The 16,933-nt window shown below is 40.3% G+C and overlaps 1 protein-coding gene across 1 annotated transcript in view; it reads left to right on the forward strand.

Annotated features, from left to right (window-relative positions):
* The window catches only part of ctnnbl1 (catenin, beta like 1), a 56,379-nt gene that overhangs the window by 7,360 nt on the left and 32,086 nt on the right, over window positions 1-16,933 (forward strand). Inside the window, exons 6-11 of the mRNA XM_034145240.1 lie at window positions 3,682-3,775; window positions 6,506-6,597; window positions 7,635-7,707; window positions 9,368-9,426; window positions 9,887-10,035; window positions 15,177-15,358. Coding sequence (XP_034001131.1) covers window positions 3,682-3,775; window positions 6,506-6,597; window positions 7,635-7,707; window positions 9,368-9,426; window positions 9,887-10,035; window positions 15,177-15,358 — 649 coding nt within the window. The remainder of the gene's footprint in view (window positions 1-3,681; window positions 3,776-6,505; window positions 6,598-7,634; window positions 7,708-9,367; window positions 9,427-9,886; window positions 10,036-15,176; window positions 15,359-16,933) is intronic.

Below are 16,933 nucleotides of genomic sequence, written 5' to 3' on the forward strand. Positions count from 1 at the left end.
GCTGGTATTGATGAGGCAGCACTTTGTGGAGTCAATTCTTTTTGAATATTGTAAAAATGATGTGTAAATGATACTTACATATTTTGTTCATCATGATCATTTTAACAAATTACCATCCTTATAAGAATTTTTGAAGCATAAATGCAATCGCTAAAGACGGCTAATGTTCGATAAGATGACGCTTAGTAGTCTCATTCAGCCACTTGTTAGCAACCGCCATTTTTGAATATATAAAAGCTTCAGACATTCACCAGTGGTGGTAGTGAGGTAGTTTACTGACATGTTTTATGCCCTACAACACACATTTTAATGACTTAAACGTGTTATAACCACAGATCTTGAATCAGGCTTCTAAAAAGAAACCCATTAAAAAAAATCTTGGGAAGAGGGAACCGGAAGCGCTAAAATGCTAACTTGTTTCCAGGTTTATATAGCAGCACTTTATATGCTACCGCCTTGTGCTATCTTTCATGGTTAAATAATAATTAATTTAGATGTCTTTTGAGCTTTATGCAAATGGGGGTTATTTAAATTAATTTAAGATTGAATTCACAAAGAGACACTCAAAGTGTAATATCAACTCTATAATTATAGCATCTCCTCTCTCACTTTCTTTTGTCAGTCCCCCTCCATGTGTTATATCAAATATTCTCTCTGTCTGCTTCTCTTTCCTCTATTGAACCCTCTCCCTCTTTCTGTCAATGTCACCCTGTCTATATGAACTAGGGAACATTTTTGACACCCCATTATGCGCACTGACATTTCGAGCGACACAGACAAAGGTCAAACAACTATGATAACGTGCTGATGTTCATATAACGGGGGAAAGAAGTGTGTGTGGCCATGCTCCTTGACGGCCCTCACTGTGACACTTTATCAAATAATCTGTTTGCTTGAGGGGGCAGAGTGCTTGTTATTTTCTAAATAAATTACTTGATTTGATAATGATGTTTCAAGGGTATTTGAGCAGCCTAACGGGAAATGAATGGTTTTAGTTTGTCAGTGTTGAGCCAATTTACCTGCAGGTACTGGGTTGATTAGAAGTACAGTACTGCTATATTTATATATGTTTGTGTTTTTATGTCTAAGAAGTAGCTTGAAACTGTGAGGGTTCAAGAAATGTAGTGGAATTCATGTATTTGTAGCATAACATGGAAATACTCAAGTACAAATATGTCATAACAATAATTTTCTTTATTAAATGTATTATATTCTAGCAGAGTCCTACATATTTTTGTCTTTCAGAGACATTACACTGAGAAAAATAAAATACACTTAATAAGAACACATAATTAACCCAATGGTTGGTTTCTTTAAAGGCAAAGGAGAGAGTTTTCAGAGCAGGGAGAATGTGAGCCTCTCGGAGGAGCGCTGATTATGACCTGGCTGACCAGCCCAGAAAGGAGGAGGCGTGGTGTGACACTGTGTGGGCAGCTGTCTGCCACTCAGCTATTTATCATCACTCCTACAAACACGTCCTCTCACAGATCTATTGCTGCAACCGACACCAAAAGACTATTTTACATTAAAATGGCAATAAAAGAAGCGCATAATTACATTTGCTTAAGATATATTGTAAGTAATTACAGTTTAGAAGACGAGATTTAAAAGATGGAATCAAATCTTATAAAGGGTCAGTTATGCAATCCTGCAAAATTGCATATTGTTCCTGTTACCTGTACTTACTAAGAGTTGGCTTACTTACCTGCACGTTTATTGCTGTTTTGAGTTTGTATCATTATGTTGTTTTCACTTAAAAGTGTAATGAAATGTTTGCTTGTGAGTTGACATGTGTTGGAGATGTTGGCCATGTCTTCCTTGTCTGAAATGTAATGGAACCAGATAGCCCTCTGCTTGCGTTGCTCAAAGCCAAGACAAGTCTTACACTGACTTGTGTCCTCTAGAATGCAAGGTAAAGGGGATAAAAGTTGGAGATGACAAAATGTCTTGCTGATTATTTTTTGACTAAGATTTGAGGATTCATTGAAGTGAATCATCTTAAAAGAAGCCCTATAAACAGGGGTGCACATAACTTTCTTAGTGAGTTACTCAAATGAGTACCAGGAGACAATGTTTGGTACGCAAGGTTATGTGTTCAGCCCCTCTGTTTCGCGAACGTCGGCTGGGGGGGTGTGGCTGGGGGGGTGGTATTGAACGTCGACGGGAGGGGTGTGGCTGGGGGTGTGGTATTGAACGTCGACGGGAGGGGTGGAGGTGGGCGCTAGTGGAGCACTCGCGTGGAACTCGCGCCAGAAGTTGTGGCACAATTCCGTTGTACACACCGACGTTAACAGCAGCCCCGTCTGTGCGCACGGCGACTGACTCTATCGTCCAGTGATCGAAGCGCCTTCTGGAAATGCTTCTCAAATCTGCCGGTACGCAAATGCGCTTAGTGAGACAAGTGACGGTACGCATTTCAGATGTTTGCCGCGCATGCGTACCTGCGTACCAGTTATGTGCACCCCTGCCTATAAAGCTTTTTGGCTTATCCCTTACCTGTAGTGTGTTTTTGGTGGTCTGCAGAGGCTAAAATCCCTGTGTTCCCTCCAGAGGAAGTTTCTGAACATTAAAGCATGGAGACATGTCACAGTAGAGGCACTAAAAACGAATCTGAACATGAGCATAAAAGTACCCCTTTAAATAAAGACTGCAGGATAAACTTGTAAAGAGAATGGCCTCAGAAAAGATGGTGCCAGCAGCGTGGTCACATCTGTGCTCCGGTTGGTTGTCATTGACCATCCTTCTTGATCAAGCTTCAATTATTCATTCATTGCTTCAAAAAGAATGTCCATCACAGGAAGGAATGAATGTCATAAAGCCTTATCAGAAATCCTCCAGTTCATGTGTGTGATTTGCTCGTGGGCCAGACAGTAGCTCAGATGGCTCCGGCGCTCAACTAGGATAAAGGCATAAGAGCAGTCTAGTTACCATGCAATGGAGCAACCCGTGAACCACACTCCTCTTTGCAGCTGCTTCCAAAGGCAAACGGTTCCAGGGCAGAAAGTCCCTGCTGCTGTAAGCTCCAGCTCCTCTGTCCTTGTAGCCAGAAGGCCAGGTGCTATCCTTGATAAGACGAATCGAAATGATGCAAGGCGGTCTCCGGTGGCTCATAAATCGCTGTCAACTGTCCGTTTTCTTTCATCTGTAATGCTACTTTTATGCCGCCAGACGGCACCCCGCAAGCTCTGTTTGGCGATGACTAACATCTTGCCTCGACTGATAACACTCAGACAGGAAACACGTTTATTTTTTCTGCCAAGACTGAGGCGTTTAAGTGAACATTCACTTTGTCATCCGTCATGCCGCTGCATTGTTTTACCCTGTGTGAAATGAGTTTGTCAGTTTTACTCTCAAACATTACAGCATGTTGCAAAAACATATAGAAAGAATTTAGGTGACAGACTTCAGACACAGTGGAGAATGTTGGCGGTGGTGAGATTATATTTCATGTGTATTTCATTCGAACACATTTTGCACTCAAAAAGCCCTTCTACAGTAAGTGTACCTCCATGGATACCAACTCGATAAACATACATCTTTTTGGGGATATTAGTCTGCGAAACTCTGACAAAGTTCAATAGCACCTATGTTGAGTTAGTAGTTTCATTCCTGTTGAGCTTAAATGTTATTCTCAAAGTGGTAAACGTGTCGCAGCCTGACTTTCTGTTTTTGTGTCTGCAGTTGGAGGGGCAGGTGGTGGCCTTGCTGGTGCAGAGTATGGAGAGGCTGGATGAACAGGTGAAGGAGGAGGCAGATGGCATCTATAACACACTGGGTAAGGACATGTACACCATAACAGTGACTCTTCTACGGTGGCCGACAGCTGCAAACACGCTACAGCGCCTTACAAGAGTTGCACTTTCAAAAACGATGCAAATATATAAAACAAAAATATGCAAAAAATAAATTCAAATGAAGAAACATCTTCGCAACTTGACGAAACATGCGCAGCAACAGAATCAGGGACACTAAAAGGTGATGCACACAGATGGGACCGGAATGCTTGTTGACGTGTAAACCTACCCGGTAATAAACCTGTTTCTGATTCTGATTCTAATGGACATTTTTTGGGCCGGTCTAAAGCTGTTGCACCTGTCAGCCACCACACTCTTTGAATACAGAAACAAAAATGCTGTTTTATTATTATCTCCGTTCCCCAAAATGCGCTGATACAGATTGGAATTATAGCATTGAACTAAGCATAGCATATAAACTGACTGTTCTGAGGCTTGGATAAGGATAGCAGCTAGTTTGAAATAATCAGACAATCTCTTCAAGAGAGAGTTATGTCTTTAGATGTGTATGAGCCAGTGTTAGCACGCCTTGCTAGCAAGTGTCCAAGTGAGAGATGGAGACGCTGTAGTACATATGCCAGGCCTGTAAGTGGCGCTGTAGTCTGCCACAAAAGCAGCGAAGAAGACTTCCCGCCCATAGTTACCATGGTTACCCTTCTGTTTATTCTCCGCTGTGGCTTTTTTTCTCCCTCCCCGAGGCAAGCGTTTGCTCCCGCTGCGTTAATTCAATGCAATCCCTCCCCGTCGAGGCAAGCACTGTAATTCTCTCCGGTTAGTCCACCAGCAGATGACAAACACCCACCTCTCCGCCTCTTGCAAGGAACGAGGGGACCGTGCGGCAGAGTTTCAGTTTCTTTCGCCGGTCAAGATGTCCGTTAAAGTTGAAATCTTCCGGACAAAATTAGAAAAGTGCCGGTCAAAGGTCTTCTTTGTTATTTATTGAGCTTTAAAACAAATGAATAACGACTCTATATAATAAAACACGGAGGACGGAGATCTTTTTTTCTCCCCCTCTTGACTTGATCAGAGCACGGCTCCCCTCCTGCAGGGGGGCGTGGTCAGCTGCAGCTCACAGAATCAGCCCCGTAGACAGCAAACAGCACATAGAGCGAAATGAGGCATGGCTAAAATGCATGATCTGTTTGGTATTTTGAAAACAGAAACGTATAAATATACCTTATATAGGTATGGCCCTACAATATATCATTTAAATATAGCATGATAGGTCCACTTTAAATGTTTTGGCAAACACGTTTTTATAATTTTTTGAAGCGTGAACTCTGAATTACAGATTTTTATTGCGTTTTTAATTTTATAGATTTTACTGCATTAAATGCAAGTGCAAGTAGAGGGCAGGCAGGCAGATAGTTTGAGAAGTCATGGCCTCCGTATTTAGCCTCGCGTGAATCAGACTTTTCTCCCTCTCAGCTCTTTTCATGTCGAGATGATTTTTTTCCTTTGTTGCCAGATTGGGGCCGGGTGTCAGGAGGGCTGTTAGGTGTGTGTGTGTGTTTGGCTTTGAGTGCCAGTGTGGGTTATACCAAGGGAAGCAGAGCCTGTGCATCTTCTATTCAAGTTTGTGTATGTGTGTGTTAGTGTGATATCAAGGGAGCTCTCCTAGCTTGAATAAGCCTTTTGTCTGCCTTGGCTGCTCTCTGCTCTGAGCCTGCTGTCCACCAGGGTGCTGTCTGTCTGCTCGCTTTGAATCCCTGATAAAGGCCCATCCTCTTCCTCCCCCAGCACCCCCCCCTCTCATCATTTCTCTATCATCCACAGCTCTCCAGATGTTGCTCTTTTGTAACATTGTATTTCCTTTTTATTCTCTCCCAACCCTCTACAGTTTTCGTTGTGCTCTTGCTCTCAGCATCCCTCAGCATTCCACCCCTTTGCCTCCCTTCTGCTTTTCCCCTCTCTCTTTATTTACCTCCTCTATATCCCCTTGGTTTCCCTCCTCTCCCTCCTTTCATCGCCAGCACACCACAATCTCTTTTTATCTCTCTATCTGTCCCCTCCTGCTGCAGTCTGCTCTGATAGAGATATCATGGCAGAGACAGCTTTCTAATATAGATAGATAATGTTAGAAGTAGCCGGGACAGAAACCGCTATAAAAATATGACTGATGCATTCCTTCAACGTGTTTGCATAGCATCAGTTTGTACTAACTTATGACTGATAGTATTTTTACAATCAGTCATAGTTTATTTTTTCTTAGTACATACCTCTCCTTTCCTATAGTTATTAATTAGAGACGCCAGCCTAGAGAAAACATCAGCTAAAAAGGTTTTCCCTCCAATTAGATGACTTTTTTTGTTTTGAGTTATTTACAAATATCATCTGCCATCTGACCTGTCGAATGTGACCAGGCTTCGGGAGTAACGGATTACATCAGGATGTTTGCCTTTGCACACCATCTACATGCACAAAAGCCTAAATAACACACAACCGATAGGGAAAACCCCAAAGAGCATAATAGGGCCTCTTAAAACGGGGATTGGTCATGCCTGGCTGCCCATTTAGATCAGAATCTGTACAGGTTATCGGTTGATTCTGCTTGGTGCATGCGTATTTTTGGATCTTTGTCAGAGAATTCCATGTGTCTTTTTAGGATTTTTAAGCACACAAAACTTGAAAGTTCAATTTAGATTTTCTTTCAAAGATTCAAAAGGTTTAATGTCATGTCATATACATTTATAATATTATGTTTTTCTCAGCTATCGTAGAAAACATGTCAGAGTTCAGACCGGGCCTTTGCACCGAGGCAGCTCAGCAGGGACTCATGCAGTGGCTGCTCAAGAGAATCAAGGTAAGAAAGTGGCCAAACGTTTGATAAAGTTGTATTTATTTTAAATACTTGTATTGTTTTTGAAAGCTCTTGGTGATCTTGGTCCTAGTCTTTTAGCAGCTTTGCTTTTAACCTATGAACCCCTTAGAACCCTCCAGTCTCCTGGTACTGGCCTTTCAATGATTCCAAAAGTTAAAATAAAGACCAACGGTAAGGCGCCTTTTTATTATTGAGTCCCTCGATTGTGGGAGGCAGAGAGCGTTTATACTTTTAAGAGTAAACTCAAGACCCACCTTTTATAATTCTGCTTTTAATTCAATAGTATTGATACTTATTTAATTTTTTTATTCTTGTTTTATTCAGTCCTGTGTTTATGACTTCTGTGTTTTAAATAGAAAACGTATGTGTTGCTGATTATTGTTTTTTGGGTTTGTTAAGCACTTTTGTGTATTAAAGTTTGATTTTATGATTTGATATTATTTAGAGCTGCATTTAGTCAATTAATGTGTTAAAATAAAAATTATCAGCAACTTTTTACAGTGTGTTATTTGTTTGAAGTCATCACTTAAACACAAAAAACTAATATTTCTCATGTTCAAGCCTTCGAATATGAACATTTGCTGATTGGCCTTTCTCAAAATGATGATATTATTCAGATGTGTATTGATTAAGAAGATAATCGCTTGTTGCAGCCCTGGTTGTTTTCTGAACATTTCCTGCAAAATTGCCTATTCCACAGTTATGAGTAGTATTTCATGTAGTTTTAAGTCAGTTCTTCTTTAAAAAAAAATACATTTGAAATAGATAAAAAATGTTTTTGTGTGCAATGAAATGTTTATTCAGGTAACCTTTTACGGAAACAATTTCATGCATAAGTTAGAACATTAATACAAAGGTTCCTTTATACCATTTCCAAGCACAACGAGGAGGCAGGAGGTTTGCTCCAATTAAAAGAAAACATATTTTGCTGTATAATACTTTGTGATTGTTGTTATCCTCTGGTCTCTGGAGTTTCTGAAGATGAGAGGTAATTGGATTTTGGTCTCTCCCCCTCTCAGGCAAAGATGCCGTTTGATGCTAACAAGCTGTACTGCAGTGAGGTCCTGGCCATCCTGCTGCAGAACAATGACAGTAAGTGTGTCTCGCTAAATGCTTTGTGGCTCCAAATGATGTTAGTTTATCTTCCACTCCTCTGTCCCCTCACAGCTTTCTCTAACAGAGAAACCACACTATCCATTTTCTCTCTGTGCTGTTTTATTTCTCATTTTCTTTTCATTTTGTCACATATTTCATCTTTCCTTCCGCTGTCTCACTTATTTACTTCCTCGCTCCTTGTTTATTTGCTGCCTCTGTACCCCTCCCTCAATAAAACCCCTGTAAAGCCTCATATAGCCATGGGACTATCTGGTCCTTGGATATGTTCTCATTAATGGTACAAGCCATATTGATATGCAGTGGGTGTCCTGTCTCTTTTTACAATCTTTCTCCTCCTCTTCACCAGCGCTGCCTTTATTCATCCTCTCCCTCCTTCCCTTCAAAATCAGAATACAATTTGACCAAAAAAAGTAATTAAAAAAAAAAAAGGATAAGTGCTCTCACGAATAATGTTCTCTTTTTATAAGACTGTCAGTGTCTTGAAGTAAGAATAAAGCAAATCACAGACTACTATTAGAGGAGATGACAATTTGGGAAAATCCTTGATGTGCTAATTTAAATGTAATTATTGCGCCCTGCTGTCAAATTTGACTTAAACCCCTACTCTCAAAACCTCGCTGCTTCTCATCCCTACTAATGATTTATTCCTGTAGATTCTTTCATTTTTTACAATGAAATGCTTCTGTTTTAGAGAAAGTAACAAATCCAATTTGCAAAATATAGTTTTGTGATGTGTTTTTTGTGACATAGGCGTACGTATTACCACTTCCTGACTCCTAAATGTACAGTACTTATTCCAGTTGTTAACCAAAAGCTGTAGTAGGTTGATTTCTTTTTTTACACCCCCGTCTGGCAGTGGGTCTAATAACACAAACACTGTTGATGTGTTGACGCATCCACCTCTTGAAACTTAATAACGGTTCTTTTAGTTTTTTTCTAACATAACTGTGTCCCTTTTTACTTCCTGCCACCTTCAGCTCATGCTTCCCTCCAGAGGGAGTTTCTCTCCCTCATAATCCCCCCCTGCCTGAAACGCATACATTGGACTTAAATGTTCTTTTTAAGTACATTTTGTTGCTAAAACTTTACTTAATGACACTTTTGAAATCAGGCCTTTTATATGAAAAAGGAGTATTTTAAGACTATAAAGGGGTCATATCAAATTTCTGAAAATGTTTCAGTTGGCTTAACAGCTCCAACTGTGGTCCTGCCTGTGGTGCTGATTTAATCGATTGTTTTTTTAACCAAGGAACTGCTGTTGTCTGTCATGAAGCCAGACACATTTGTGCCCACTAAGTGAAAATAACTGTATTGTGTGACTTCAAAAATCATTTTAATATTCTGACCAAGGAAGAATAACTTGGGGAGTGAGGCAGTACATTTTACACTGACCCAATTTATTTATTTCCAGAGGTTGAATGCTTTATGTTCGTCGTGTGGCACTCATTCTCCCTCTCTTTTGTGTTTGTTGTGCCTCATTCCTTTATCCACTTATACATTTTATTCTCACACTGCTTTTGGTCCTTCCTTTCGCTTCCTACATGTTTTTTCAACCATCCCATTTTAATCTGCCTGTTGTGCCATTACTCCCATTTGTATCTTTACCTCACTTTATATTTTATTCTCTTTTCCACAGACACCAGAGAACTTTTGGGCGAGATGGATGGCATTGATGTGTTACTGCAGCAACTATCTGTAAGATTCAGCTTCTACTCGCTATTTTTAGTTACCACTCCCCGTCATCCGTTTGAGCCTCAAAGCATCAGTCATTTTTTTCAACATCTCTACATGCAAGCTGTAACATGAGTAGTATACTGTCTGTATAATGGTGTTCTAACCTGTAGGTCCACACCAAACCCAGTCTAATGCTAAGCTAATATCTAACCCTATTCTTAGTCTTTTAATCAACCCCACTCACACACACTTCAAATTATCACCATCCAAATTAGCTATTAAAAGTCCCATTAGTAGTGGCTCTCTAGCTAATGTTTCCGTCATGGTAGGCTTATTCCTTCTCATGATTAAATAAGTAAATATCGCCTCCACACTCCCAAGTTACTCTATTAAACAATGTCACCAAGAATTTCCTTGTCACGTAAAAGCAACATGGCTGCCAGTGTTTCCTTTTCTAAATGCTCCCTTCCCTCCCTCTCAGGTGTTCAAACGGCACAACCCGTCCACGGCCGAGGAGCAGGAGATGATGGAGAACCTCTTCGACGCTCTGTGCTCCTGCCTCATGCTGGCAGCCAATCGGGACCGCTTCCTCAAAGGGGAGGGGCTTCAGCTCATGAATCTCATGCTCAGGTGAGACTGCAGTACATTTAAGGAAATGCCATTAGTGGCGGCAGAGTCCTCTATCGGGACAGGTACCCGTCCCGATGCAGGACATTTAATAATGTTTAAATCCTCAGACCTCTCCCCCGCGGGACCGCGCATAATCATAACCTCATTCTGCACCGCTGCCGCATCAATCTGCTACGGAGCGCGCCACATTCGAAATGGCTGAGGTGAAGCTCTCTAGCGGAGAATACAGCATTGTCAATAACTCTTCCTCAAGAGCGAAATCCAACGTCTGGGAGGCTTTGGGTGTCATCCTAGATGGAGAAAATAACCAACATCCCACGCTTTTTGAGCCAAATACGCAGCTGCATTGTTAATAATTGCATGTTTTCACTGCTCATAGGATATGCGGGTTCGGGTCGGTTTGCGGATCTTGTGCCGACGGGTCGGGTCAGTTTGCCAAACTAATTGTCAATATGTGCGGGTGGCGGGGCGGGTTCAGTATTGCATGTCGCGGGTGCGGGGCGGGAGCGGGTCTTGAAAATCAGACCCGTTCAGTGAGTGGCGTTCACTCGTAGGCCACTTGTTGAGCTTTTGATCAGTTAAATACCCTGGCTGCATGAATTAGTATTTTGTGGCATTCAGGTGCTTGCATTTGCAAACAAGATGACACACTTGACAGCACATTTCTCAACAGCAATGCTAGGAGTACACAAGTGCAATGTCACGCCATTCCAGTAAATATAGAAACTTTTTGCGTTAGCTCTGTAAAATACTCTGTGTTAAATACTTTTTTGCTGTGTAAAGAATTTCATTATCGTTGAACCTTGTGAGGTCGAGCATAAGTGTTTTTTTCTGTGCTATTCAGTCTGCATGCTGCTTTCGACATCAACCCTGTTTGTATTTTAATCTTTTTAAGAAATTCTGATAAGTACTGCTTCACACAGATTATAGTTCAAATGCTAATTTGAAATAAATTGATTCAACTTACAGTTAAATATATTTTCAGTTACCACACTAAAACATCAACATCCACAACTATGGTTACAATAGAGCAGGGGTATTCAACTAAAATTCAACGAGGTCCAGTTAGAGAAAATCTTTATGAATTAGTGTGATATATATTGAAGTAGCCTGTAGCTTTATCAACGTCTGCATGTAATCAACAACTGACTGCCAATCAAATAAAGTACAATTAATAAACAACAATATTTATTGTCAATTAACATTGAACTATACAGATATACAGTAAAATACTGTGGATATGTGTAATGTTCCTCTCTGGCTGCATTTAAAAATAAAATGGGAGAAAATAAATAAAATAGCTTTTGAAAATATGTGCATCTTAAAAGTGCTTAATTTTAGATAAATAAAATAAAGTGTAGCAGCAGCTTGAGTTTCTCTTTTTCTTTGTTAACAGTTTCAGACGATTATAGAACAATATCAGTCTTTACACATCAAAACAATTGAACAGTTTTAAAGTTTCTCTTTCTTTCCCTCTTATATTGCAGTCCCTCACTCACCTTTTTTTTTAATTCAGTGCGAGAATTGAGCTCGAGCTTGTCCTGCCAGGAGTTTAAATCTGGGCTGAAATGGTGTCAGGGCCATTCTCATACACATGCAGGTGCTCATTGGTTAGCCTTGGTTAGCCTGCCCTGGAACGATATTTAGTTTTAATTTTGATCCTGGTGGACTGATCATATCGGGCTCTGAGACTGCTTATGTTTTGTGACCTCAGTTCTGACTTGAGAGGGAATGTTTGGTCAAACACTTTGTGTTTTGTCTCATAGTGGCGTTTTGGCACTTTTAATGAGGAACACGGTCTCTGAACAAATGAGACACACTGGTTCTGTGCTCCCAGTGGGCAGGATGAACATGAATGAGTCCACTCAGGGTTAAAAGCTCTGTTCTCACTGTCCACTTTCCTCTTCTTGGAGAGCGCCATGTGTAATTATTTGTCTCTCCCTGTCTGCCTCTAACACGCCTGTTCACTCTCCTCTCCGTCTTCTCTCCCTGTATCGCTAATTATTCTCTTCACTCACTTTCCTCTCCGCTTCTCTCTGCCGTGCTCTCATCTCTTCTTCTGTGTTTCTCTCTCCCTGTATCGCTCACTCGTCTCTTTCGCCCCCTGTCGGCAGCGGTTAAAATAGAATCGCCCTGTCAAAATTGAAATCCCCTATTAATGTATTGATTATAGGTCCGGGTCTGTATAGGTCGGCGTCCGGGTCCGGATCCGGACCGCGACCGCCTGTTGCCGACCCCTGCAATAGAGCTTCCTTGTTTGCATTTAAAAAATGTTTAGCACGAAATATACATTTCATGCACCTCTCACATGATCACTTGTTGCTTTCTTACTCTTCTTGATGGACATCATTGCAGGCTACTGGTACAGTTATGGATTAACTGCTCACCAAGTATTTATGCTAAATTAGGTTGCTTTGCAGACAATATTTACAATGCTGTTACCAAAAAATACCAATGTAGACACAATTGACAATATTTGATGTAATACTGCAGTTAATCAGTGTCAATAGGTTTATTTTGCTAATACTTTACACCATTCCTAGAAACACAATTGCATTATGTATGATGTATGTTCATGGTGTGATATTAACCTCTTACAACACACTCAAGTCCTGCAGTAATGTAGATCTTACAATAAATTGATCTTAGTGCTAGACGATATTCTCTAAAAGGAAAATCCAGGCTGGCCCTCGCTGCTCCTTTCCCTCAGTGCTTTCTGCACTGTGAAAATGTGAACACTAATAGCATAACAGTATTCAGCGCTGCACAGAACAGCACGTCGGTCCACTCTCTGCCTGCCGAGACTGCCAGTCCAATCAATCAACAGTTTGTGGAGCGCAGCAAGGCAGAGATGTGACCTTAAAAAGTCATAAAGACCCATTACACGCACTTATGAAACCTTCACAGACGCTACACCCCTAACGCTGATTATCACATCATTGGACACGTAGATTTAAGGCTTCGATCAATATCTCATTATTGGATGCAAAAACCCTTTTCCCTTGAATTGTCTGCTCGAGATACTGAAGAGGAAGAAGACAGAAGGGGGAGCAGGACAAAAGGGCAAATCAAGATATTACTTTTTAAAATGAATTGTGAATTTGTAAGAATGCTACATTTTGTATCTCATGCATTCATTTACAGTGAACAATATTAGCTTTTTTTTCATGATGGAGCTATAATTTTTCTATATACTGGCTCGGACATAGGAATTGATTGATAGTTAAGTGTTGGATTTCACCTTCTCATACCTCCACCACATATTAAGCATTAGCCTTATACAACTATGGTATCAATTACAGTCTTTCCTTTACCTTTTTATATAAAAAAAGGAAATGTTATGGTTCATTTAATGTTCAAAAAGCTCTTTATTTTCCTCATACTGCCTGTGCTGCAGCACCTCTGTTCACCCTCTGTCTGAAACCAGAGCCCAGTCTGCTCTGATTGGTTAGCTGGAGAATAAATTACATGTTTGATCTAAAAAGAGCTTAATTACGATGGTCAGTCAGGCAAACAATTACATAATGTCACTGGACATCGATGATCAGCGTCTATATATGGTTACATTAAAATCAATAGGTGATCGATGTCCTTTCTCTCCAATGCTGAACTAGTGGCAGGTAACAGGCTTAAACTTAAACTGATATTTCCTTGGTTGTCAGTGTTTTACATTTCAATGCAGCATCTACATTCACTTCTTCCACTTTTAACATTACAACTGTTTACTTTGATGATTGACGAAAACCTCATAAGCATCATTTAGTCATGATGACGTGTTTTCCACAGTTGTACTCTTGTATGGACTGACCGGGTCCCATTGTTTATGATTTTGGTCCTATCTCTGGATGGCCTGAAGCCACATATCTCTTCTTTTACTGTCCTTTATCCAAGTCAAATTCAAGAAAACCGTAACTTTAGATCTTTCTTTCTATGACGTGCAAAACATGACAAAGCAAGTTTTAGGCAGGATGAAACTATCTATTTATCTTGGCACAGATTCTTTCTTTGTATCGAAAGCGGGCAGGGCCGTCACTTGGCCAGTGCACATACTGTATGGGCCCCAATGGAGATTGCCTGAAGATTCCTGGAAGATCTGACATTATTGTTCTATAGAGTCCGGACATTTTGACTTCATGCGCAACCAAGCAATTTTCATAGGAATGAACCCTTCCCCCAATGCTGTATCCAGTTCTCTTGATACATCCATGGCTCGTACCCATACTACTAGATGTCCACTACGGCATAGTTGACAACTCTGCGTTGTTGAGTTAAGTCACCTGTCTCCCGGCTCAATTGCCTTGTTTCCCTTCAGAAAGCACACCGTGTATTGCTTGCTCCCCCTCTGGCCTCTTCAGCAGTCCATCATATATAATGTGTCTGTCTGGAGGACCAGACTCAACTGCCTGAAATATGTGTCCCTCCTCCGAGATAAACACTGTCATCTGTCATTGGCGGGAATGGAGGAAATGACACTGTAACAGACAGCTACATTTCCCGAGAGGAGGCGTGAAGTAGGAGGGTGTAGACGGAGCATTTGGTCCCACTTATCGTGCCAATGCTTCGATGATAGAAAACGGATGAATGTCTTTATTACATTGTTTTTACAGAACACATATCCATTATTTTCTATTGTGTTAGTTTACTGTTGTTCCTTGTTACCTTGAAACAAGTCTTCAGAAATAACATGGAACCCTTTGCTTGTTCTATCTTCTTTTTAAGTTGCATATTTCTTATTTTCCTCGACAGGCAAGGTCAGAGGAATTATATTTTTGGGTTTTCTTCCATCTGTTCATTTACAACATGCTTGTTTACTCAATACGTCTCAGACATTTCATGCTGCAACATGCTGGATTTGAATAGGCTTACTGTACCAACTCCAATTCATATAAATTAACTATATTTTGTTTTGCAGATGTGTGTAGGCTGCAGAATTGAATTACATTTTTAGCAAGTTGAGTTCATGCAAAAACATGTTTTTATTATTATTGTAGAGCTCTTCCTAATTCACTGCAATGTTTATTAGTATTTAGATTGAACAAACTCTCCTTACTTTGTAGTCACTTCATTGCAAAAATGCATGTTTTATTTATATACATAGAGAAAAACAATAAGTAACTTTACATTTCTTCCTTTCGCTGCAGAGAAAAGAAAATGTCCCGCTGCAGCTCTATGAAGGTCCTGGACCACGGGATGATTGGAGCAGAGGGAGCCGATAACTGTCATAAATTCGTGGACATCCTTGGCTTGCGAACCATCTTTCCACTTTTCATGAAAACCCCAAAGAAAATGAAGAAAAGTGTCTCTTCAGAGAAGGAGCATGAAGGTCAGTCATTAATTAGAACATGGCAACAACAGACACAATTTCCTGATGAAGGCTGCAATCCGCTGCAATCAGCTGCCAACTGGCTACTCTGTCTTGACCTCTTACAGTACTGTGACCATTTTAATTAAACACCATCAGTAGCAAAATTATATTTCAAACATTAAGGAAAAAAACACCAGTTTCCTTTCGAAAATGACATATTTGAGATGAATAGCTTCAATGCCTACAATAAAAAAAACTGTTTTATTTCCCACATGCCCAGGCAAATCTGGACGCAAACTAGTTCAAAAACTGTAAATGGTTGAAAAATGAAGATATTTGATATCTGGGAAATATGCAATTTCAGGACAGGAACGAGTCCTAAAACCCGGAAATGAGTTAGCATTTTTGCTCTTCCCCTCAAAGTTAGCGGTGTTTTGAACATGGGGGGGGGGTTTAGAAGCCTGAAATGAGTGATTTTCATGTTTTGTTCTACTTTGTAAAATACTCCACTCGTTAATGTATGAAGCTTTTATGTGTCATAAAAACGTCACTTGCGAACAAGTGAACAAGTTTAACGTCATAATGCAGACACTAGTCAGCCTTTAGCTAACTTCTGGGTTGGCTTTCATGCATGACTTAACTATACAATAGCTTGCACATCATTCTAAGCAGTATGTGTAAGTAACACGTTTGATTTTGGACAAAAGATTTGCACACTGTATAAAAGTCATTCTTGTCATGTCATGCAAACATCCTTTTTCAGTAATATATTTACATTCTACAGAATACAGATTTGACTATTTCTGACATATAGTCTTTTAGATTGAAACGTTGCATTACAGGGAAGACTTCAGGGAAGTGTGAAAATGTTTTGTCTTATTCTTGCCTTTATTATTTTATTTGTATCCAACTCCTGTCAAAATTGTTGGTATGTACACTACCCATTTACATCACAGTTTATTTCCCAGAAGATCTGTTCCTGAAAAGCACAAAATAACATCAAAATTAATTTAAAGTTTCAATGTGACATATTATTGAAACTATAATAAGATAATTCCTGATGTATGAATAGCGTAAATGATTATTGCTGGGGCTCAAGCGTCCTCCAAATATAACATTTCTGTTTAAATTGGTCAAGTAAGAATCTTTAGCTTGCTGACTAATTAAAGTGATTGCACTAATCACAACAGGTTCATTTCTACTGCTTCTAGTTTTCCGCACCATCTAGTTCCAGCCGTTCCCTGCAGACACTCTGTCCTAATCTGCTCATGTATCACGCTTTGCTGCCTCTCAGCCTGTCAGTTTACACTATCAATCCAATCTTGATTGATTTTCCTGTCTGCGCTCTCGGACCTCGCTTGTCTAAGAGTGAGAGGTGGGAAGCGCAAACAAGAGGCAGAGAGGGAAGAAGATGGGACGTGGAAAAAAGAAAAGAAATAAAACCCTGTCCATCTCTCTGCTCTCTGTTTGATCATCTACATCCAAAATGTGGAGCCCCTCCTCTTTCTTTCTGTCTGTTCTAATTAAGTTTGATTCGTCCAGCGGGGCATCCAAGCCCTGCAGAGGAGAACAAATTGTCTTCAATTGTGTCCC

The sequence above is a fragment of the Trematomus bernacchii genome, unplaced genomic scaffold (genome assembly GCF_902827165.1).
Source record: "Trematomus bernacchii unplaced genomic scaffold, fTreBer1.1, whole genome shotgun sequence".
Taxonomy (NCBI): domain Eukaryota; kingdom Metazoa; phylum Chordata; class Actinopteri; order Perciformes; family Nototheniidae; genus Trematomus; species Trematomus bernacchii.